This window comes from Pyrus communis, chromosome 7 (assembly GCF_041283825.1).
Source record: "Pyrus communis isolate YQ-2024b chromosome 7, ASM4128382v1, whole genome shotgun sequence".
NCBI lineage: Eukaryota > Viridiplantae > Streptophyta > Magnoliopsida > Rosales > Rosaceae > Pyrus > Pyrus communis.
In genome coordinates, this window is record NC_142571.1 from 30988268 (window position 1) to 31011484 (window position 23217).

A 23217-nucleotide genomic window follows, 5' to 3' on the forward strand; every position below is an offset into this window, starting at 1 on the left:
AGGCTTGTAGCTCGTAGTTTATGAGAAACATGCAAGTGTTGGGTTCATATAAATCCAAACTTGACCAAAAAAATAAAAAATAATTTCTAGTGAGAAGAATAAAAAGTGAGGAGCATATGAAATGACCAAGGAATTAGTGTAGCAAGTGAAAGTGAAGGCGAAACACTGATTAAAAAGCATCCATAAAATGCCAGAAAAAGAAAGCAACTAAGACGACAACATCATATATCCATATCCCTCCTCCTATCTCTCGGTTTGGTCCCCATCATTCTTCCTTACTGTTACTGCTAGTCTGCTAGACAGAATTCAAATGGTGGAACAAGCAAGATTGACTTGTTCAGGTATCAAACAAATAAAGAAATGTAACTCCACACAAGATTTAACAGTACACGAACGACCCCCTTTCTACGGGAATGTGAAGGATCCCCCAATTCCACTCGCACCCGAAGGGGGATTGATTGCCACCCAAAGAAGAGAGATGGTAATCGCAATGAGCCCTGACCACACATAAACAATGGTGGGCGTCTTCCCTCGTCTCCCCATCAACCCTTTGGCAAACGGATACAGATGCGCTAATACCCAGAAACTGAAGAACACCCCGCCAATTAACCTGCTCCATTCTGGTATTTCGCTGTATATTGTGCGGCTGAACCCAACTGCTATGCCGATTAAGTTGACCATCATGATTGTTATCGGCGGTATCATGAGAGAGGACCATTTCACAATATAGAGGTCAGCAAACTCATCATCCTCGTCATCACCACCCGACTTTGAAGTTAAGGTGAAAGAGATTTCAATCCCTGCAATAACTTTCAGTAGCCCCTGAAGCACAGCAGCAAGGTGCGCACTAGTCCCTCCAATCAACCAAAACTGCTCGTTTCTCCACCACTCCTCTAGCTCGATGCCAGACCATTTAATCTCAAGGATGGCAAGCATGCATAGAGTGAGAGTAATGGCCAAAAGGTAAGTCAGGAAACTAACGTTGAGGGTCTGCACAATGAACTGACCCGAGAAGAGGGATAGCGCCGGGAGGAAGCAGTAGACGATAAGAAAGATGGAGGTAAAGGGGTAGATACCCACATTGAGGTATGCTATCCTTTGCAGAAACTTCATTCTTGAGCTGGCTAGGAGCGCGTTGTTGCGGGAGAAGAAAATCTCAACTGAACCAGTAGCCCAGCGCAGAACCTGATGCAACCTATCTGTAAGATTGATAGGAGCACTTCCACGGAATGCATCTCGCTTGGTCACACAGTAAACTGATTTCCATCCTCTGTTATGCATCCTATACCCAGTGACCACATCTTCAGTAACTGATCCATAAATCCACCCTACGCGCTCTCCCCACTCAGTCTTGTCTTCGTACCAGCACGAAATGACACTGATTGCCTCTGCAACAGTAGAGGCATCAAGAAGCTCACGGGGAATGGTGAGAGCACCAGGTGGTCGTCCATTCTTCACTGCTGGGTGATCTGCTAGTGGACGACCTTGGAACTCTGCCACTGGAATCGAATCAATGAGGAAAGTTGAGTTCCCAAACCTCTTAGGCAGCAGGGAGAGATTCATCTCTTCATCATCAGAATCACCCATTCTTAAGGATCGGTTTTCTTCGGAGGTGTTGGCTACTGAGGTATTCTTTCTGCGACGAGAGAAGCAGCAACTGCAACAACCAGGGTGAGTGTCTTTTGACCGAGGTGGGTCAAAACCATAAAGGGCAACTCTACGAAAGAGACATCCAGTTCCAACATAAACTGGGCCCTGAAGTCCATCAAGAGCTCGCATATTGACATCAAAGAAAACAGTGTTGTGATTGGCATATCGGTCTGAAGGGTCAATACCCTCAAATCTCTGAGGGAACTGGACATAACAAAGGCGGTCGCCACCACGATCCATCATGAAGCACATGCCCTCCCTCATTGCCTGAGAGTTGTAAATATAATGGTCACAGTCAAGGTTGAGAATGAACGGGCCATTGGACATGATGGCAGAGGCCCGAACGAGGGCATTCATGGCCCCTGCCTTCTTGTTGTGATCATAGCCTGGGCGTTTCTCACGTGACACATAAACAAGCATGGGAAGACGGATATCAACATCTGTGAGGTTAATGAGCCTAGCATCATCATCAGCTCCATGCAGCGGTTCATCACTGGGAGGTTTCAACATCACCTGCATGGCGAATAAATGTTAACCCTCATGTTGCCCTACTTGTTATAGTGTGCACATACAAAATATGTAAGAACAATCTCACATCTGCAGTTAGAACAAAATAATATAGGTTACCAGGACTAGAGGAATACCTGTATAATACCAGCATGGTCACCCTTAGAATGCTCAGGTGAAGCAGTCAACCAAGTCCCTGGCCAGTGCGTTCCATCAGCCATCCACGTTGCTTTGGGAATCTTCACACCCTCCACTGGTTCGTCCTCCCTGTTCTCTCTTTGAAGCTTCATGGCCTTGATTTCTTCCCGAGCATGATAAGCATCTGATCGTCGGCGTATAGATTCAGGCAGTCCATTGATCCGAACCTTGAATTCATCATATTCACGTTTTACCCTTCTTCGGTCCTTGACAAAGTCAGGCAGCACTTTGTTCTTGTATGGATCCCTCTTCAAACTGAAGTAAGATTCAGGATTCCTGGGTTCAATAGCATGTTTACGGCAGAATGGTGCCCATACATTAGCAAAACTAGCAGCTTCAGCCATGGCCTCAAAAGTTAAAAGGGCACCTCCATCATCAGAAACATAGCAAGCTAGCTTTTCAACAGGGTAATCAGTAGCTAGAATAGATAAGATAGTGTTTGCCGTGACAAGTGGTGGTTCTTTGTCTGGATCTGCAGTGGACACAAAGATATCTATGCCTGGAAGATCAGATTTCCCAGAGGGGTTGTTGGGACTAGGTGTTTCAAATTTCTCCTTCAAGACATTAAGATCTGTCGAGCGATTGATTGGGCAGAACTTCGGCAGTTGGTCAAGAAGCCAAGAAAAAGCAAACCATATCTCACAAACTATTGACATTCCCCAGAGCCACATTGCATCAGTATTTGGGTTATCGATCCTCCATGCCAAGAACAGCCCAAGGACACCCATACGAACAAAAATCAGAAGCCTGTGAACACGTAAGTAACAGAGAGAAAAAAGGCAATTATTTGCAGGGCAATGAAAAGAATGACCTCAAAAGGAATAGCACCACTCACCAGGCAGATAAACAGCGAATGAGTCTGGATATTTTGGAACTATTGAGCGTATGTAAATTTTAGAAGACCATAAACAATAGCATAAGCATGCACTTTATGAATACACACTCTATATACTACGTAACCGGTACTCGTCAGAAGTCAGTATTCACAGCATATTTGTAATCCAAACAATAGGCCATGAAAAACATTAAAGCAACTTCCATGCAAAATAACTGGTCATGGAGCTATCTATCTATCAGCAGAACTACACCAACATGTTGCCCATTAGCCAATTAAATTTTGGTGCGGTGACACATAGGTCGGAAGCATTCTCCAATCTAAAAAATTAACCCTTGATCACATGTGATCACTACCTTACGCTGACAGTCACGGGACTACATATGCGTACTCTATGGATCTTCTAATCACTTAATGCAGAAATGCATCTCAACAAAAGTCAGATGTGGCATGGTGATGTGTTGAAGTTAAAAGTTTTGCATATGAGATTGCCATCATAACCTAGTATATCTTAAGCTAAGGAGGTAAAGACTGGACAAGCATAAGGTAAGATATGTACCTATACGGGCTTATAATAGCTGCAGGTATTTTTATTTTCCGCGTGAGTGGCCGCCATGGTTTGTTCAACAACTCTGTTCTATCAACGACTTCATCTTCTTTCTCATCCCCAAAACCTCCCTCCTTGGGCCATATGGCATTCCCATACCCATAAGTTCCCTTTGTTTCAAAGAGCCACCGGTTGTGATCAAAATCCCCAGTTTGACTCCTCATTAGCACTGACTTTGTAGACTTCATCAGTGACAACCTCCTCTCATTTTTAGACAATACTTTTGGCAGAGGAAGTGGGAGCGGTGGCCGTGCATCGTTATCCGCAGCCACATCATCCAAATCTGTGATTTTGTACGGTTCCTTGCATCCAGGGCAAATACCACCCCCAGTTTTCACAGCATCTGTATAGCAATCCCGGCATATTTTGTAATCACACTCACAAGGAAGAATATCCTCCCCGCGTCCATCGCTCATCACCTTTGCATCACAGCCAGGAATTGCACATGATGAACCTTTAGCACCAGCCATCTGAGGATGGTTTGTTTCAGATTCGATCACCTTGTCCATAAGATGAGCTCGCGTAACACTATTAAATCCGCCCGTAAAAAGGGAATTGGACACATATTGCTCTTCAACCTTCTGTGAGATGGATGGATCCATGGGTTGGTTATCCGGGGTTGGTGGTATGTGCACTGTATAGTTCATATAGTCACCGCTCCCAAGTTCACTGTCGAGATCATCCCTGGAGTAGCTGACGTAGCGACCCGAGGAAGTTCTGCGGCCAAATGTCACAGTTGGAGGGATTGGAGTCTTGTTGTTGGAATCAGGCATATCAGAGTTTGATGACATATCCGAGCGGCTCGGCTTAAACGATCTGGACGCCATGTTTGAACCAGTAGCAGTGGTTAATCCTTAGTTGCTGCTTTTCACAAAGAAAAAGAAATTCAAAACTGCATCAAGACAATTGAAAAAGAAAATCAAAATCAACAGCGGATCTTGTCAATATCAAAACTCAACGGAGAGCAACGCAAAGTCAAAATATGATCCGCTGCCCATAAACTCGACAACAAAGCAGGAAACACTAAAAACCCGCATCATATGGAATGGAATCGGGTGAGTAAAGTAAACCCCCAAATCTTGAAAACCAGCAACCAGCTGCTAGTCTAAGAAACCACATCACATCAGAAATCCATGGACATTATTTTCCCCAGCAACCAAACGGACCAAGAAGAAGAAAAACAAAAAGGTTTTTACCTTTTTCTTCGTTAGTTGTCTAGTGGAGAAAAAATCGGAGCATGTCCGAATCGATTCGAGAGGGGTGAAAGAAAATGGGAGAAGAAAGGAAGAGAAGGTGGAACGCTTAACAAAATGCGAAGTGTTTATAAGAGGAGGGAGATCTGAAACATGTGTGTGTGGGGGGTGAGGGTGAAGGCTGCAAAGAGACTCGACGAAAGCGAAAGGGTTTTGTCTCTCAACTCTCAAGGGGAATTGTTCAATTCAAATTTCAAAGGTGGCGAGTCGGTTATCTCTCTCTCTCTCTCTCTCTCTCTCTCTCTCTCTCTCTCTACAATTGTCCGTTGCGTTGAGTTATGTATCTATCTATAGTATCTAGTAGTAGGAGGAGGAGGCAGCAGCAGCATTTGAGAACAAAAGAAAGAAGGGAAAAAAGAGAAGACAAAGAGATATTCAAAGTGGGGTTTAAGACTTGGGGGACTTGGTCGTGAGCAGGACACTAAGCAAGCACTAATAAATACATCGTTGCCTTTTCTCACCTATTATTTCAAACTTTAAATATTTTTCTTAAATAAAAATATAAAAACACGTCAATACAAACGGGTCTATCTCTTGCTTTATTTTTTATGAGAATTGTTATTAGTACTCTAAAAATTACATTCTACACTCTTCACAAGTGTATTTTTTTTCTAATTTTATAAAATTTGGAGTACCAAATGAGATTTTTTAAATACTAATAATAATTCTCCTTTTTATTTACAAAATTACATTTGACGTCCCTATATTCAGGCCTTGTATTAATTTGGACCTTGTATTTCAAAATTTAGCAAATGCAATCCTTTAAAGTTGCATATTATTATTATTGTCTAAGAAATTAGAAACACAAAGCACTACTAAATATGATCACATTCAAATGTCTCAAATTTGCAATTTACTCACCTACTTCCATCATCAAATGTCTCGATGTAATTAAAAATAAAAATATTCATTTTATATTACATTTTGTCAATTTTGATGTGAAATCTTTTTATTTTTTCAACACACTTCCTAATCTAAGCAATAAGCACCAAATTTGTTGTGCATATAACGGCTTACCGTGTCAAAAGCCCCCCTCACTCATCGTGAAAATTCTTATGTTCACACTTTGCATCATGGCTCCATTCACCTCTAATTTTATATTGTGAGTTTTATAAGTTTGCTTGGACATAAGATTCTCTCTTTCGCTATCTATTGAATATCTCTTGAGTATATATTGCAAAGTATAATTAGTACTTTATATAATTTATTGATTGAATTCGAATTTAGATTCATATTACAGTGGTTTCGTAGAAAAAACAAAAGATTCATATATGCGATGGGATTTATGGTGGCAATTAAAGAGAAGGTTCTGAGTTGGTGGGTATGACTTAGAATCGCGGTGGATGGCCAGCTCCCTCTCTGCAGATTTTCCTCCAATTGTGAATTTGTTGATTTATATCGCATTTATTTATTTGATTGATTACTATTATTATTGATTTAGAAAGAAAGAAAGACCCATTCATGGATGCTTAGTCTTAATGGTTATGAATTGCGTGTGGCAGTCTAAGATTAGGTGTCTTTCCATTTTTATTACTATTATTATTATCGCAATTGGGAAGCCTCACCATCTCAGATTTTGCAGTGTCCATAAGTTTATGGTAAGGTTTTGACTCTCTCGTTTCTTCTATGGGTGGAAACTTGGACAAAGAATATTCCATATTCTATCAAAGATACAAAATAAAATAAAATAACATTGTCACCGATCTTTCAAAATAAAATAAAAGTTTGAATTTTTGAAGTAACATAGTTGTAGAATGGTTAAACAAAAACTGGCAGTTTTTTTTTATTTTTACTTTATACATAAAGAAAGATTAAATATGTAGATAAACGTGCATGTAAAAGGTTAAAAGTCTTAAAAGTAAAAAGCAAATGGGTAAGGGTAAATGAAGGTCAAGGGGAAGCAATTAAATACTTAAAAAAGCAGGCACTCTCCTGTCCTTTCCAGTCCATGTGATTATAAAAAATATAATGAGATTAAGCACTTTATGTCTGTTGCCCAAACACAAAAGAGAATAACACGAATGAGGATCATTTTTTTTATCCTTTTTGTAAGGATCTTAAGAAATTTCTAATTATGTTTTTCGGTTAAAAATTATTGTAATTTTTTATTTAAAATTGAATATAAACATTACCTGACGAAAATTAAACACACAATATATGATGTACGGACGTGATTGAAAGATTCCCGGATCCTCACAAAGAGAATTTGGAGCCAAACACTAACAGGTCAATTACGATAATCCATTGCCCTGTTCTAAGTTTCTCTATCTCTTATTCTTATCTCATGAATCAAAAAAAAAAAAAAAAAAAAAGGAGAAATAAAAAAGAAAAGGGTATTGAGGAGATGTTAGTGATTACTGAATAATGAGCTGCCGGGGTTCAAGTCACGTGTGAAATCAAAATCAAACTTGGTTTGAATAAGAAGAAGAAAGAAAGCCTGTAAATTTCACATTAACTAATAATTATACACACACACACACAACTGTATTACCAGTTTACCAAGACAAGAGGAAAAGACAACTCCACCCCACTCGGTTACCAAATGGCAATGCAATACTATGAGAAAAGGAAAATGACCAAAGATGCAAGGGCAATCTCTAATCTTATAAAAAAGTGATTAAGTATTGTGGCAACGCTTCCCTTTGTATTTCATTTTATATAAGGGAGTTTTAATGAAAAACTCACACTACTGTTCACTTTAATGAAAAATTACATTTTTACATTAAAAAGTCAAACCTGATACTATTTATTTTATCTTTTATTTTGTCTTTCAAACCATTTTTGTGACATCCCGTCCCGGGGTTATTTAAAACGCACGTGTGAAATTACCTTATTGCCCCTAGTTCGTTTTTGTCACGTTGTGGGTTGTTTTGTGTGGTGTGGCAGGTGTTGGACCACACACACACACTCACACACACTGACTCACTCTCCCTCTCCCTGCTGTCTCTGTCCCGTGTCTCTCTCTCTCCCTTTCTTCTTCTTCTTCCTCTTCTTTCTTCGACGTACGGACAAGCACCAAAACCACCAAAACCATCACGGATCGAGGGAACCAACCACACCATTTGACTCGGGAGGTCGAGGCGAGCACAGCCATACCATTTTCAGGTGAGGAATCCTTGGTTTTCACGTCGATTCAACAATGGCCGAATTTTTCACTGTTCATGCAAACCTAATCTAGCTTGTTTTAGGAGATTCTAAGCTTGTAGTTGTGTTTGTGAGGTTCCCAGGAGCTTGGGAGTAGTTCGTTGGACGAGTTTTGACGTCGGGAAGGCTAGGTTCGAAGTTGGCCGAACTTGGATCGTTGTTGCAGGTGAGATTCCATGGTTTTTAGGCCTTAAAACTAGTCTATCGTGATTCTACTAGTCCTAAGCTTCACTTTGGTATAAAAATCGTGAAAAATGGTTGAAAAACGAAGGAGAAAACACGGTTGGAAGTTTTCCCAGTTTTCCGGTGCCGTCGCCGGCGCCGGCGTCTCGCCGGAGAAGAAAGGGGAATATTCCGTTAAGTTTAACGGAATATTCCTAACGGCAGTTAACGGTAACAGTTGGATTTAACGGAATATTCCGTCAATTTAACGGAATATTCCTGACGGCGTCTGTTGACACCGTCAGTGTGCCTGGCACGTGGCCGCGCGTGGGGGGCGCGTAGGTCCGTGCCTGTGCTGGCGCGTGGGGGCGCGTGCGGGGTCCAAAATTTTTTCTAAAAATATGGTTGTGACCCTGAGGTTGTGTAGAGCACGTGGGTATATTCATTTGTCCATTTTGAGCAATGTATGAGAAGTTATTACGAGAAACGGGTTATGTGCTTTAAAGTTAACGTTTTTATAGTTGTTTCGCATCTAGGTGACACGTACCCAGAGGACGAGCGTGCACATGCGAGACAGGGGGGCTACGACCCTTCTACATACCAGTGAGTGGGCTTTTGTTTTCCGTATATACCTATATACATTTATATTCCCAGAATTTGAGTAAAAAGGGTTATTTACATTATGCCATGCACTTTATTATTATCGTTTATGCATCATTGCATGCATTATTTGTGGCATACATATACACATGCATATGTCATATATATTTATATGTGGGTGCTGTGGAGGCATAGGTAAGTGCCAGGTAAGCGTTAATTAACGATTGCATTAAATAGTGGTTAGAGATGCTTAGAGAGCTCATAACCTGCACCCCCGGTGTTAGTGCTCCCGCCCAGAGTAGGGCACAGTCCTTCACGTGTTGTTCACCTCCCGCACCATACGCTCAGCTTGGATCCAAGCTAGGTGCATAGGCCTGTCGTACAGACCACAGTAGGTGGTTCCGACTCGTAGGTGACCCGCGATTATTCGCACAGCCTTCACGTGATCGTAGCACTAGAGCGTATATACTTGTTACACCCAGGCCTGTCGTACAGACCACTTTAGGTGGTTCCGACTCGTGGGCAGGTTTAGATATTGAGTTGAGATTTGAGCTCTATATGCAGCCGTACAGGTCACGTTAGGTGACTCCGGCTGCCAGAGGAGGATGTGATTAATATGATTCATACCTGGGCACTTGCATATCACTATGAGATTTTGGCATGGCATATCTTGAGCATGATTGGTATACCCTCGAGCATGTTTTGCATGTTTTTACATACGTATATATGTTTATTTTCTGGGAAGTATACAGGTTTTACGGCGAGGGGTTAGATTGTGTTTTACTAAATGGTTTTCAAAGAGCTTTGTTTTTGCCCACTCACGCTTTTGTTTTGCGCCCCTCCAGGTTCTAGTTGCTTAGCCGTTGCGGTGGTTTCCCTTGAGAGCTTTTCGGCGTTCTGACAGACACTCCACATTGTAGGGTCGCCTTCGGGCGTACTACTGTTGTTATTTTATTTGGACTGCTATAGACCTGCTCTGATTTTGTATCGCACTAACTAGCACTTATTCTAGTACTTGTATGCTAGTTTTTAATTATTCGTACTTTTATATTACTACTTACTAGCTTCCGCACGTGCACATGGCTACGTCACCTTTGTGTGACGGCCAGCACGCTCCGATCTCGGTCGGGGTGTGTCAGTTTGGTATCAGAGCCTAGGTTTGGCAGTCCTGTGTCCTTGTGAGTATTCTAATAATTTTGGTGTCTTCTGTCAGAACTATGCCGCCTCGTCGGGAACCCCGTCGCTCTTCTGAGCCTAATTTCCCCGATATTACTCAGTTGGGGGAAGCTTTTGCTACAGCCCTTCAGGCAGTGATGCGCCCTCCCCAGAGGACTCATCTGGAGACTATGTACAACTTGAAGCTGGATAAGTTTAAGGGCAGTGAGGGACCCGAAAGCGCAGAGCGCTGGCTAGAACACATAGAGAAGACTTTCCAGGTGCTGCATAATCAGGGGAACTTGCCTATGGATAGGTGGGTCGAGACGACCGCTTGGTTTCTGGATACGGAGTCGGCAGCTTGGTGGGAGCAGGAGCTTCGTAGGTTGACCCCTGATCAGAGGATTGATTGGAACGTGTTTACGGGGTTGTTTAGGAGAAGATATGTACCCCCTGAGTACATTGACCGTAAGAAGCAGGAGTTTTCCGAACTGAAACAGCGGAAGATGTCAGCGAATGAGTACTACCGTAAGTTTACGGACTTGTCCCGTTATCACCCTGATGTCGCTGGTAATCCGGCGGAGATGCTCCGTCTTTTCCGTCTGGGCACCAGGAAGAAGTGGCGTTCTATGGCGTCTACGGTCCACAGCGAGACTTATCGGGACTTCTATGAGATACTGTTGAGGATCGAGGATTCCGAGAATATGTCGAGCGATACGGATGAAGAGAAGGAAGGCAACCAGAAGAAAGATGACAAAGGCAAAGGTCAGGCATCGCTCGGGCCCCGACAGACTCAGAACTTCAAGAGAGGTGGAGCTAGTTCTAGTTCTTCGAGTGGTGGCTTCAGTGCCACTGGGCAGGGTCGTGGAGGTAGATTTTCTGGTGGCGCTAGAGGCCAGAGGCAGGGCGAAGGTGGGCGAGGCAGAGCCCCTATTTGCCGCAGGTGTAACAACCGACATTTCGGTGAGTGTAGACGTGGTAGCAACGGTTGTTTCACATGTGGACAGGTGGGACATAGAGCGGCAAATTGTCCCCAGGGTCAGCAGCAGCAGAAACCGCAGCAGACCTTTATGCCACCACCTGCACCGCTCCAGCAGATTCAGGGTACTAGTAGCTACGGCCAGACGGGTCGAGGTGGTGCTTACCACTATCAGGGTGATGCTGTCCCTTATGCTCCGGGGCAGTATCAGTACCCTCAGGATCCCTATCCCCAGGGTGGCTATCCCCAGTATTCAGGCGGCTATATGCCGTATCCTCCAGCCCCAGCGGGTGGTTCACAGTGGTATCAGGGAGGACAGTATCAGCAGGGGGAGATTGCCACTAGCAGTGCAGGATCTTCGAGACAGTCAGGCCAACCCAGTCAGGGGCGTGGTGCTCAGGGACGCGGTGTTCAGGCGAGCCGAGGCCGCGGTGGGCGTCAGCAGGGACAGGGGCGTCTTCACAATATTTCTCTGCAGGACGCTCAGAACAACCCAGACTTGATTATGGGTACGTTGAACATTCTTGGTTGTTTTGCTAGAGTCTTAATTGATTGTGGAGCTACACATTCCGTAATTTCTCATACATTTGCTCAAGCGACGCAACCTCGCCCCACACCCCTAGGGTATGATTTAGAGTTTGTTATGCCTAGGGGAGAGAGTTGCGTTGTAGATTGTGTGTACCCGGGGTGTCCAGTGATCGTTGAGGGCGTTGCTTTGTCAGCCGATCTTATCCCGTTAGATATTGTGGACTTTGATGTGATTCTGGGCACGGATTGGTTGCACTTCTATCGTGCCAACATTGACTGTTATGGGAAAGTGGTTACGTTTCACCGACCTGGACTACCTGTGGTTACCTTCGTGGGTGAGCAGAGTGGGGTGAGATATGGCGTTATTTCGGCGCTACGAGCGAAAAAGTTGTTAACTAAGGGTTGTCAGGGGTATCTGGCTCATGTGGTGCTGGATGAGGTTGTTACTAGCAGAATAGAGGATGTGAGAGTGGTCAGACACTTCCCTGATGTATTTCCTGAGGATTTACCTGGGTTACCCCCAGATCGAGACGTGGAGTTCACCATTGAGTTGATTCCAGGTACCAATCCTATTTCTTTAACTCCTTATCGTATGGCTCCTGCGGAGTTAAGGGAATTGAAAGTTCAGTTGCAAGAGTTAGTAGATAAGGGATTTATCCAGCCTAGTACTTCGCCTTGGGGTGCTCCAGTGTTGTTTGTGAGGAAGAAGGATGGAACTTTGAGGCTGTGCATCGACTACAGGCAACTCAATCGGGTGACGATTAAAAACCGTTATCCCTTGCCTCGTATCGATGATTTGTTTGATCAGCTGAGAGGTGCTTGTGTGTTCTCTAAGATAGACTTGAGGTCTGGTTACTATCAGCTGAAGATCAGTAGGGATGATGTCCCTAAGACGGCGTTCAGGACTCGTTACGGTCATTACGAGTTTCTGGTTATGCCATTTGGGTTGACGAATGCACCAGCCGCCTTTATGGATTTGATGAACCGAGTATTCCAGCCTTACTTGGATAGATTCGTCATTGTCTTCATTGACGATATTCTGGTGTATTCTAAGTCGAAAGCGGAGCATGTTCGACATCTTACTTTGGTGTTGAAAAGGTTGAGGGAACACCAGTTATATGCTAAGTTTAGCAAGTGCCAGTTCTGGTTAGACCAAGTTGCGTTCTTGGGGCACGTCATTTCTGCTCAGGGTATTTTGGTTGACCCTCAGAAGGTTGCAGCGGTAGAGAGTTGGGAGCAACCGCGAACCGTCACCGAAGTAAGAAGTTTCCTTGGTCTGGCAGGGTATTATCGGAGGTTCGTTAAGGATTTTTCGGTGATTGCCTTGCCGTTGACGAGGTTAACGAGGAAGGATGTTAATTTTGAGTGGGATGATAGGTGTGAGCAGAGTTTCCAACGGTTGAAGCATTGTCTCACTCATGCACCTGTGTTGGCACTCCCAGACGATAGCGGTGATTTCGAGGTTTATAGCGATGCTTCCTTGAATGGTTTGGGATGTGTATTGATGCAGCATGGTAGGGTGATTGCTTATGCTTCGCGGCAGTTGAAACCTCATGAGATGAATTACCCTACACATGATTTGGAGTTGGCTGCTATCATTTTTGCGTTGAAGTTGTGGAGGCACTATCTTTACGGAGAAAAGTGCAGGATCTTTACGGATCACAAGAGTCTCCAGTATCTCTTTACTCAGAAGGAACTCAATCTTCGTCAGCGGAGGTGGTTGGAGTTGCTCAGCGATTACGATTGCACGATTGATTATCATCCTGGTCGTGCGAACGTAGTGGCTGATGCACTTAGCAGGAAGTCACAGGGCCGTATTAATGCGTTGTACGCTAGTCGTGCTCCTCTTTTGGTGGACTTGCGTACTACGGGAGTAAGGCTAGAAGCCGAAGATCGAGATGTGGCATTACTTGCTAATTTCCAAGTTAGGCCGATACTTGTTGATCGGGTGCTTGAAGCCCAAGTAACTGATCAGGAGACTCAAGAACTTATTCAAGCTCGAGAGCAAGGAAGGAGGCGAGACCTCAGAGTTCGTGATTCGGATGGCATGTTGATGTTAGAAGGTAGAATGTTCGTGCCTAAGAGTGTGGAGTTGAAGAAAGAAATTCTCGATGAAGCACATATCTCGGCTTATGCCATGCATCCAGGAGCTACGAAAATGTATCATACCATTCGACCATTTTATTATTGGCCGGGTATGAAGAGGGAGATAGCCGAGTATGTGAGCAGATGTGCTGTTTGTCAGCAAGTTAAAGCAGAAAGGAAGAAGCCGTTTGGGTTGTTGCAGCCGCTTCCCGTTCCAGAGTGGAAATGGGAAAATATCACCATGGATTTTGTGTACAAGCTCCCGCGTACACATAATGGCTTTGATGGCATTTGGGTGATCGTCGATCGACTCACTAAGTCGGCTCATTTTATTCCAGTGAGAGAGAAGTATTCTTTGAGCCGTTTAGCTGAGTTATTCATCTCAAAGGTGGTGAAGTATCATGGTGTTCCAGTGAGCATTGTCTCGGATCGTGATCCACGATTCACATCGAAGTTTTGGGTAGCTTTCCAGGAAGCTTTGGGCACGAGATTACTTTATAGTACGGCATATCATCCACAGACCGACGGGCAGTCAGAGAGAACTATTCAGACTTTGGAGGATATGCTGCGAGCTTCGGTGTTGCAGTTTGGTGACGCTTGGCACCAGCGGTTGGATTTGATGGAATTTGCTTACAACAACAGTTTTCATTCGAGCATTGGCATGGCGCCATTTGAGGCCTTGTATGGCAGAGCTTGTCGCACACCGTTGTGTTGGTCAGAGGTTGGCGAAAGAGTTTTAGTGGGTCCAGAGATTGTCGAGGAGACTACTCAGAATGTTCAGGTGATTAAGTCTAACCTGAAAGCAGCTCAGGACAGGCAGAAGAGTCTAGCGGATCGGCGTGCTACGGACAGAACATATGAGGTCGGAGATTGGGTATTTCTGAAGCTTTCACCGTGGAGAGGTGTTGTGCGGTTCGGAAAGAAAGGGAAGTTGAGTCCCAGGTACATCGGACCATACGTGGTCACAGAACGAGTTGGTGAGGTAGCTTACAGATTGGAGTTGCCTCCGGAGTTGGCTAGAGTGCATAATGTTTTTCACGTGTCTATGCTCCGACACTATGTTGCTGATCCATCTCACGTGATACCTCCTCAACCGTTAGAGATTAATCCAGATTTGACCTATGACGAGGAACCGGTGACAATCATTGATTGGAAAGAGAAGGTTCTGAGGAACAAGACAGTGAATTTAGTGAAGGTTCTATGGAGAAATCATTCAGTAGAAGAAGCTACGTGGGAGACAGAAGACCGGATGAGGGATTTGTATCCTCGTTTGTTCTTTGGCCACTAGGGGCTGCTGCTTGGTTGTTTTGAATTTCGGGACGAAATTCTTTTAAGGTGGGAAGGTTGTGACATCCCGTCCCGGGGTTATTTAAAACGCACGTGTGAAATTACCTTATTGCCCCTAGTTCGTTTTTGTCACGTTGTGGGTTGTTTTGTGTGGTGTGGCAGGTGTTGGACCACACACACACACTCACACACACTGACTCACTCTCCCTCTCCCTGCTGTCTCTGTCCCGTGTCTCTCTCTCTCCCTTTCTTCTTCTTCTTCCTCTTCTTTCTTCGACGTACGGACAAGCACCAAAACCACCAAAACCATCACGGATCGAGGGAACCAACCACACCATTTGACTCGGGAGGTCGAGGCGAGCACAGCCATACCATTTTCAGGTGAGGAATCCTTGGTTTTCACGTCGATTCAACAATGGCCGAATTTTTCACTGTTCATGCAAACCTAATCTAGCTTGTTTTAGGAGATTCTAAGCTTGTAGTTGTGTTTGTGAGGTTCCCAGGAGCTTGGGAGTAGTTCGTTGGACGAGTTTTGACGTCGGGAAGGCTAGGTTCGAAGTTGGCCGAACTTGGATCGTTGTTGCAGGTGAGATTCCATGGTTTTTAGGCCTTAAAACTAGTCTATCGTGATTCTACTAGTCCTAAGCTTCACTTTGGTATAAAAATCGTGAAAAATGGTTGAAAAACGAAGGAGAAAACACGGTTGGAAGTTTTCCCAGTTTTCCGGTGCCGTCGCCGGCGCCGGCGTCTCGCCGGAGAAGAAAGGGGAATATTCCGTTAAGTTTAACGGAATATTCCTAACGGCAGTTAACGGTAACAGTTGGATTTAACGGAATATTCCGTCAATTTAACGGAATATTCCTGACGGCGTCTGTTGACACCGTCAGTGTGCCTGGCACGTGGCCGCGCGTGGGGGGCGCGTAGGTCCGTGCCTGTGCTGGCGCGTGGGGGCGCGTGCGGGGTCCAAAATTTTTTCTAAAAATATGGTTGTGACCCTGAGGTTGTGTAGAGCACGTGGGTATATTCATTTGTCCATTTTGAGCAATGTATGAGAAGTTATTACGAGAAACGGGTTATGTGCTTTAAAGTTAACGTTTTTATAGTTGTTTCGCATCTAGGTGACACGTACCCAGAGGACGAGCGTGCACATGCGAGACAGGGGGGCTACGACCCTTCTACATACCAGTGAGTGGGCTTTTGTTTTCCGTATATACCTATATACATTTATATTCCCAGAATTTGAGTAAAAAGGGTTATTTACATTATGCCATGCACTTTATTATTATCGTTTATGCATCATTGCATGCATTATTTGTGGCATACATATACACATGCATATGTCATATATATTTATATGTGGGTGCTGTGGAGGCATAGGTAAGTGCCAGGTAAGCGTTAATTAACGATTGCATTAAATAGTGGTTAGAGATGCTTAGAGAGCTCATAACCTGCACCCCCGGTGTTAGTGCTCCCGCCCAGAGTAGGGCACAGTCCTTCACGTGTTGTTCACCTCCCGCACCATACGCTCAGCTTGGATCCAAGCTAGGTGCATAGGCCTGTCGTACAGACCACAGTAGGTGGTTCCGACTCGTAGGTGACCCGCGATTATTCGCACAGCCTTCACGTGATCGTAGCACTAGAGCGTATATACTTGTTACACCCAGGCCTGTCGTACAGACCACTTTAGGTGGTTCCGACTCGTGGGCAGGTTTAGATATTGAGTTGAGATTTGAGCTCTATATGCAGCCGTACAGGTCACGTTAGGTGACTCCGGCTGCCAGAGGAGGATGTGATTAATATGATTCATACCTGGGCACTTGCATATCACTATGAGATTTTGGCATGGCATATCTTGAGCATGATTGGTATACCCTCGAGCATGTTTTGCATGTTTTTACATACGTATATATGTTTATTTTCTGGGAAGTATACAGGTTTTACGGCGAGGGGTTAGATTGTGTTTTACTAAATGGTTTTCAAAGAGCTTTGTTTTTGCCCACTCACGCTTTTGTTTTGCGCCCCTCCAGGTTCTAGTTGCTTAGCCGTTGCGGTGGTTTCCCTTGAGAGCTTTTCGGCGTTCTGACAGACACTCCACATTGTAGGGTCGCCTTCGGGCGTACTACTGTTGTTATTTTATTTGGACTGCTATAGACCTGCTCTGATTTTGTATCGCACTAACTAGCACTTATTCTAGTACTTGTATGCTAGTTTTTAATTATTCGTACTTTTATATTACTACTTACTAGCTTCCGCACGTGCACATGGCTACGTCACCTTTGTGTGACGGCCAGCACGCTCCGATCTCGGTCGGGGTGTGTCAATTTTCATTAATTTTCCTTTTATATAAATACTCACTAGCCAAAGATGAATTTATCCTATCCCTATCTAGTAAATTAATAAATTTGGTTTTTGCTTGTGAGTCATGAATATATATGCATGTATTACGTATATTGGTGCGATTTGTCATGGCATATCTGTCATGATATCGGTGCCACGACGTATCTTCTTTTATATTCTTCTTCCGTTTATAATTTATACGTATAATTCTATTAAATAAATAGAAAACAATTATACCTACAATGCCTACAAACTAATGAATAAAATAAGGAAAAACTTGATATAAATCCAATTTTTTTTGCGGAATAGTCCAATTTATTAAAATAGATCCAATTCCTTAAATTTAATTATTAATAATTATCTATTCAATGATAAGATTTATTATAAAAATCAAATTTCTTCATAATTATCTCTTTGATTATTTCTTTTTATTTTTATTTTTTATTATTTCTTGTTCTTCCTCCTGCTTTAAACCCAACTTATAGATTTTATTTTTAATTTTATAATCAACCTATATCACATGTTAATTATTTTTATGTATCTATATGACAAATTCTTTTTTATAATCAACGTGTCACAAATTAATGTGTCTTGCTTATAGATATATTATGTTTTTTCCTACCTTTTAGTTATGTTTCATATCTCGCTTATAGGTATAGTATATATTCATATATTTGTTACTTGAGTTAAGGTAGAATGTTTTGTAGATAATTTATGTTAGTATATTAGTTTTTGTTGTTGTAAGATATTAATTAGATTTTTTGGAATTGAAAAATGCATAATATTAGAAGATTTTTAATTGATTTTTAATATTTAAAAAAAATATAAAATGAGTATAAAAGAAATAAAAACATATAATTAGATAACTGAACTCACTCCTAAAAACCATCTATGTTTTTGGACCTAGATCTAAAAGCCTCATAAAATAATGTTTGAAAAAAAAAATATATATATATATATAAAGATTTCAAATGGGATTATGAGGTGGGTTTGAGAAGATTTTGCAAGTCTATATTAATCTAATAAGATAGAATTATTAATATGAGGAGCAAAATCCGATAAATGTTGGGCACGTCTAGTCCAAGGTTTGTCTTTCTTGTTGGCCCGCCCCTCCTGCCTCGGTCCTCGGCGTATAGTGACCGCGTGGGCCCCCCGATTCAAGCAAGCACATGCATTCCCCACCGCTTTGCCCTTTCTTTGTTTTGAACTTTTGAGAGAGAGAGGGGGGAAAAAAAACATGCTTTATTTGGTCTCTTTACCCAACCCAATCCAACCCAACCATTTACCAAACCAAGCTCGTACAGTCGTATGAATAACAAACGGTTTCACGAAAGAGAGATTCATTTTATATTGAGAGATGATGCCTTTTTCCAAACACGCATTTGAAATTTGAACTTGAGAATTGAGATACACGCAGAGCATGTCGCTATCAACACTGCTACATTGGGCCGAGCTCTACATTCCCACACACTCATTCAACTGATGGTACTCCGCTCCCAATGATCTAAGATATGCCAAGACCACACCAATGACCAATTTTATCTAGGATGGGCAATGATTATGACGGACGGGTAACCGCGATTATTTACCCATAACCGTTTATACTCATACTTGCATAACCGTTTACCAGTTGGATAATTACCTAAACGGTTATACCCATACCCTTAACCGTTTATAAACGATTAACCATACCCATTACCGTGTACCTATTTAACAGTAACCGTATATCCGTTTATCCATTTTTTAACCCATTTACCCCTTTTTGCGCCTATTTACATATTTTTTTTAACTGTAACCGTTACAACTCCAATAATTGAAATAATAAGGACGAACGATTGTTTTAATCAATCAAGGTAATATAATATATTTGCTAATAATTGATTTTTTACTAACAAAATACCTCTCATTACTTGAGCAAGCATATTGGAAAGAAAATTAATGTATTTTCGACATATTTTTCTTCCATACCCAAGTAAGTATTCAATTATAACATCCATATGATTACAAAGTAAAACTTCTAAAAACTCAAGGTAGTCATTATCACAAAAAACATGGGAATTTACAATGAAATTACTAATCTCCATCAAAACTTTGAGAAAAAATTACATGAACCCTTGATATATCATTCGGAGTCAAAATGACTCAGAACTAGAATCTACATCCAATCATGTCATAAAGTATCCAAATTTGGCAAGACAAGGACTCAGAAATATAGTCTACATCCAAAATTTTCAGCAATCCTCAGTGCAAAGTTAAGAGAAACAGAAATTTAAAATCTTCAGCTTTCCTGAAAGATCCCAAGGAATGATACTAAGTCTGAATGCATGCCAACTTGATATATTGTGGGCCAATTTCCTAGTCCAGAAATACCGAGAGGTGAATACTAGCAAATGGTTCAAAGCATGAGAATTTATATACCTATTAAAAGAAACGGGTAAATGCGTAACGGTTATAACCGCGGTTAATACCCATAACTGTCCATTTAAATTTTACGGGTAAATGGTTATACCCATAACCATTTAATTATCCTAACGGTTACCCATAACCGTAACCGCGAAATTTAAATGGGCGGATAACCGTAGTTACCCATAACCGATGGGTATTTGCCCATCCCTAATCTTACCCTACACCCCCATGCTACAAATCGTTGCCGCCTCTGAGATCCGGATTGAAGAATGAAAATAACGGCTGTTCTTCCCGGTTGTCCCTTGTGATGAAAATATGATTTTGTTTTTGTTTTTTCATATATCTTTAATTACAGTTACAAGTGACCTGCGGTTGTAGAGTTGGCACGCTTGCAATCACAAGTGCAGATACTTCTCGACTCTTTCACCACTCGTTGAGATCTCCGGGTGTGAAGCTTTATATTAACCAACTTACCAGCCATCTGTTGCACAACAAACAAACCTTAAATCAATACTTCTAAACCGGAGTTGGGCTTCTTATGTTTGTTTATGCAGCTGCATGTAATAGACAATACAGTTTTGTCGACCAAGATAATCATACCATTCTCCAAACCAAGTCTTCCGGACCCAAGGGCTGGGCTGGACTTGAGTAGAGGAAATGTCTTGAGTACTGGGAAAGACAAAAATAGTATAAATCAGTCCCCGTGAAGATCTATGTCTACTCCAACCTTTTGACAAGATATACGAATACAGATAGCAGCAACAACAAAATAATAACATTTCACTTCAAATTTTCAGTCACAGACCTTGGCAAGATTCTGACGCATTTCCTCTATTTGAGCATGGCTAATGTTTCTTAGAAATGTTACAAGCCAATCTGGTCGTACAGCATCACTAGAAGAAATAAATAAAGCTATCTGCAGGCAAAGATGAAAAAGCAACTGTTGAGTACAATGGGTATACGACCAACGATATAAGTAAACGCCATGAAAGATGGATTTCGACAGACATTACTGTGAGCAATAATCTGAACGTTTAGGTATACATACCTTCCTATAATCTAGTATTCCTTCAAAAGGAAGTTCCAGTTCATCACTAACTATAACTGGTATGCAACCACTAACAATGGCATCAAACAATCTAGCAGAGGATGGAGTATCACCAGCTGGACTTAAGCAAAAGACAGACCTGACAGAGAAACCAACTCAACTAAATTAACGATGATACAATGAAATTACATCACAAGGCAGGGCAAGGATCCAAAAAATTTTACTTGCGCATTCCATTCTGAGCTGCTGCCTTTCCTGCTTCTCCTGCTGTCCCTTCCTCTATAGCTACACCCTCAGAACCACTTAGTTCTGCTACAAGTTGTGAGCGTATCTTCCCTCCCTGAAATCAGAACACAATAAATTAGCTATACCTGTTGAAATACAATTTGTGCGCCTGCAAATAAGAGCCAGGTGTTCTTAAGCTGAGAATGGGCCAAAATTTTATCCCACAATGATTCTTTAGCGACACATGTTCTTTTATCATTTAAAATCATTTTGAATGCACTCAAGCCTAACTCCTCTAGTGTACGTGTCTCTTGCTTTAATTAATCCCGAAAGAAAATGTTACATCACTTCCAGCAGGTTCAGTTCAAATCAACACATTTTGTAGCCAAAAATAAGTCAAAAGGCTTACAGCATTTCTTTTAAGCCGGCCGCGAAAAAAGAGCAATGTTGTTCTCTTGGATCGAGTCTTGGATATGCATCTTGCATCACAAAAATCAACATTTGCAACGTAAGGAAGAATTAGATCTTTCTCCAGATAGACTTGTCCAGGTTTGTACCTATAAGTAGAGCAAAATAGAGTTAAAACAGTTTGAGTGGAGTAATGATCTTTAGTGAATTTAGACCTCAGGAAGGAAATAAAGTGGAATAATGACCAGTTGCCAGTGGAGTCCATATCAGGAAGCAACCAAATTGCATTCTTCATGAGGCGGCGAACAGACTTAAAAGACCAGGGATGGTGAACAGGAAGAATGTGATCCCGTCCTTGGGATCGATTCCAGGCAGGCTGATCAGCGACCCACTTGACAACTTCCTTCGTACACAAATAACAACAATAGTACTAGATAAGTTTAGCAGTACGAAAGGGTCAAAATACAGTCGAACCTGCAGAAGGGCACAAAGGTTTAAGTTGACTGCGCATTACATGATGCTAACAATGTGAGATATGTTATGAACTTATGACACACACACACACATATATGTATGGATGATGTGCAGCAATTAGCAAACAATTAAGGGAAACCTTGGGAGGAGTGGCAGTCAGACCCTGTAAAGTGCTTTGCATTGCTGCTTCTCCAGTAAGAAGAAGCTGATGGTGGTGAAGAATGGGATGTAGAAGAGGTCTGCCTCCTCCTGCCTATGCACTCTCACTACGCTTTTCAACAGCCTCTCTGACTCCGGAGCTATCAAATCCGACCAAAGCCAGTAATCGATTGAATGCTGCACAAAATTAGCCCCGTCAATTCAGTTCATCCGCATCCAAATGCTCCATTAAGAAAATTAGAAAGGAATTAGTAACAATAACAAGTAAAAAAAAGTAAAACCTGCTCAATGAGGCGGTGGACGGGGCTGCCATTAGAGGTGAGATTGAAGGTCTCCTTGTAAGAGTTTCGGAAGAGCCAGAGGAGATCGTACGTGAACTTGCTGGGCATGTCGTACACGTAAACCCTCATGGGCAAGCTAAGCGGGTAGTATGGATCGGCGTACAACCTGTGGCTGTCGCTCTGGAAGACCAGATCGTCCAGGTGCTTGAGTTGGGATTGGGTGGGCGTGGTGAGGACGGTGTCATCGCGGGGCTTGAAAGGGCGGGATTTGTGGGCGAGGAGGAAGCGCTCGAGGGAGGCGACGAAGGAGGTTTCGGGTTTGTAAGTGGGTTGGTTAGGGTGGAGGATGGCAGAGGGGTCGGCGGGGGAGGGGCTGTGGAAGGAGAAGAGTAGGAAGATGAGGGAGAGGGCGAGGAGAGCCAGAAGCAGGGGAAGCACTGGGGATTTGGATCTAGCCATTTGCTTCGCAGGCATTCTCTGTGAGCCTGTGAGAGCCTTCTCTTCAACTATTAAACTCCTCATTGTTTTATTCATCTCCGATGACGGCGATGCAAATACAAATTAAAATGCCCACTTGTTTATCGACACACTGGAGCCTGCTTGGACCTTTACATATTCTCCATTTTAATAAATATTAAAATTACGTGACGAAGGAGATAAAAATAACATGTCATACTATAGCTTGGAACAGAAGCACTCACTAGGAGGTCGACAGGTAATGGGTTAATGAATGGTTAAGGCCGGCAGCTAAAACTTGTTTTACAAATAAGGAAAATTGGATGGATTACGAGCAAGGCCTTGATCTGGTAGCCATCAAGCAAAGAGGTTGTGTGACATACTTAAAAACTAAGCACTAGCCCGTGCGGATTTCACAAGACATAAATCAAAG

The 23217-nt window shown here is 42.6% G+C and overlaps 2 protein-coding genes and 2 long non-coding RNA genes across 5 annotated transcripts; 2 read left to right on the plus strand and 2 right to left on the minus strand.

The window, feature by feature from the left end:
* Positions 1-152: 152 nt before the first annotated feature.
* LOC137733454 (cellulose synthase-like protein D3) lies at positions 153-5502 on the minus strand. Of its 2 annotated transcripts, none has more exons than XM_068472606.2 (4): positions 4994-5502; positions 3750-4689; positions 2295-3102; positions 153-2163 (listed from the first exon to the last, which is right to left on the minus strand). In XM_068472606.2, the coding sequence occupies exons 2-4, from the start codon at positions 4622-4624 to the stop codon at positions 406-408; spliced, it is 3441 nt and encodes a 1146-aa protein (XP_068328707.1). In that variant the 5' UTR covers positions 4625-4689; positions 4994-5502; the 3' UTR covers positions 153-405. The 2 variants fall into 2 exon arrangements, with proteins under 2 accessions (XP_068328707.1, XP_068328706.1); XM_068472605.2 differs by having other exon boundaries at positions 3750-4658; positions 4994-5484.
* A 2465-nt stretch (positions 5503-7967) lies between these two features.
* On the plus strand, positions 7968-10028 carry LOC148696063 (uncharacterized). The gene is made up of 4 exons (XR_015963866.1): positions 7968-8155; positions 8278-8360; positions 8893-8959; positions 9802-10028. It is a non-coding gene; the product is annotated as an uncharacterized LOC148696063 (long non-coding RNA).
* Positions 10029-15232: 5204 nt separating this feature from the next.
* LOC148696064 (uncharacterized) lies at positions 15233-17155 on the plus strand. Its single transcript, XR_015964316.1, has 4 exons — positions 15233-15371; positions 15494-15576; positions 16109-16175; positions 17018-17155. It is a non-coding gene; the product is annotated as an uncharacterized LOC148696064 (long non-coding RNA).
* A 2187-nt stretch (positions 17156-19342) lies between these two features.
* On the minus strand, positions 19343-23027 carry LOC137734011 (putative arabinosyltransferase ARAD1). The gene is made up of 9 exons (XM_068473250.2): positions 22329-23027; positions 22051-22224; positions 21660-21817; positions 21416-21563; positions 21006-21121; positions 20782-20920; positions 20539-20649; positions 20334-20402; positions 19343-20214 (listed from the first exon to the last, which is right to left on the minus strand). Exons 1-9 carry the CDS (start codon positions 22860-22862, stop codon positions 20089-20091), a joined length of 1575 nt encoding a protein of 524 aa, XP_068329351.2. The 5' UTR covers positions 22863-23027; the 3' UTR covers positions 19343-20088.
* Positions 23028-23217: the final 190 nt, after the last annotated feature.

What these genes read in the sequence shown, in the direction of transcription:
- LOC137733454 (XM_068472606.2), bottom strand. Translation starts at nt 4,624, where the DNA reads ATGGCGTCCAGATCGTTTAAGCCGAGCCGCTCGGATATGTCATCAAAC. An exon ending in GCTATTATAAGCCCGTATAG is followed by an intron (nt 3,103 to 3,749) that starts GTACATATCTTA and finishes ACGTGTTCACAG; the next exon opens with GCTTCTGATTTTTGTTCGTA. An exon ending in ACCATGCTGGTATTATACAG is followed by an intron (nt 2,164 to 2,294) that starts GTATTCCTCTAG and finishes TTCGCCATGCAG; the next exon opens with GTGATGTTGAAACCTCCCAG.
- LOC137734011 (XM_068473250.2), bottom strand. Translation starts at nt 22,862, where the DNA reads ATGAATAAAACAATGAGGAGTTTAATAGTTGAAGAGAAGGCTCTCACA. An exon ending in TCCACCGCCTCATTGAGCAG is followed by an intron (nt 22,225 to 22,328) that starts GTTTTACTTTTT and finishes AATTTTGTGCAG; the next exon opens with CATTCAATCGATTACTGGCT. An exon ending in TGCGTCAGAATCTTGCCAAG is followed by an intron (nt 20,403 to 20,538) that starts GTCTGTGACTGA and finishes TGTCTTTCCCAG; the next exon opens with TACTCAAGACATTTCCTCTA.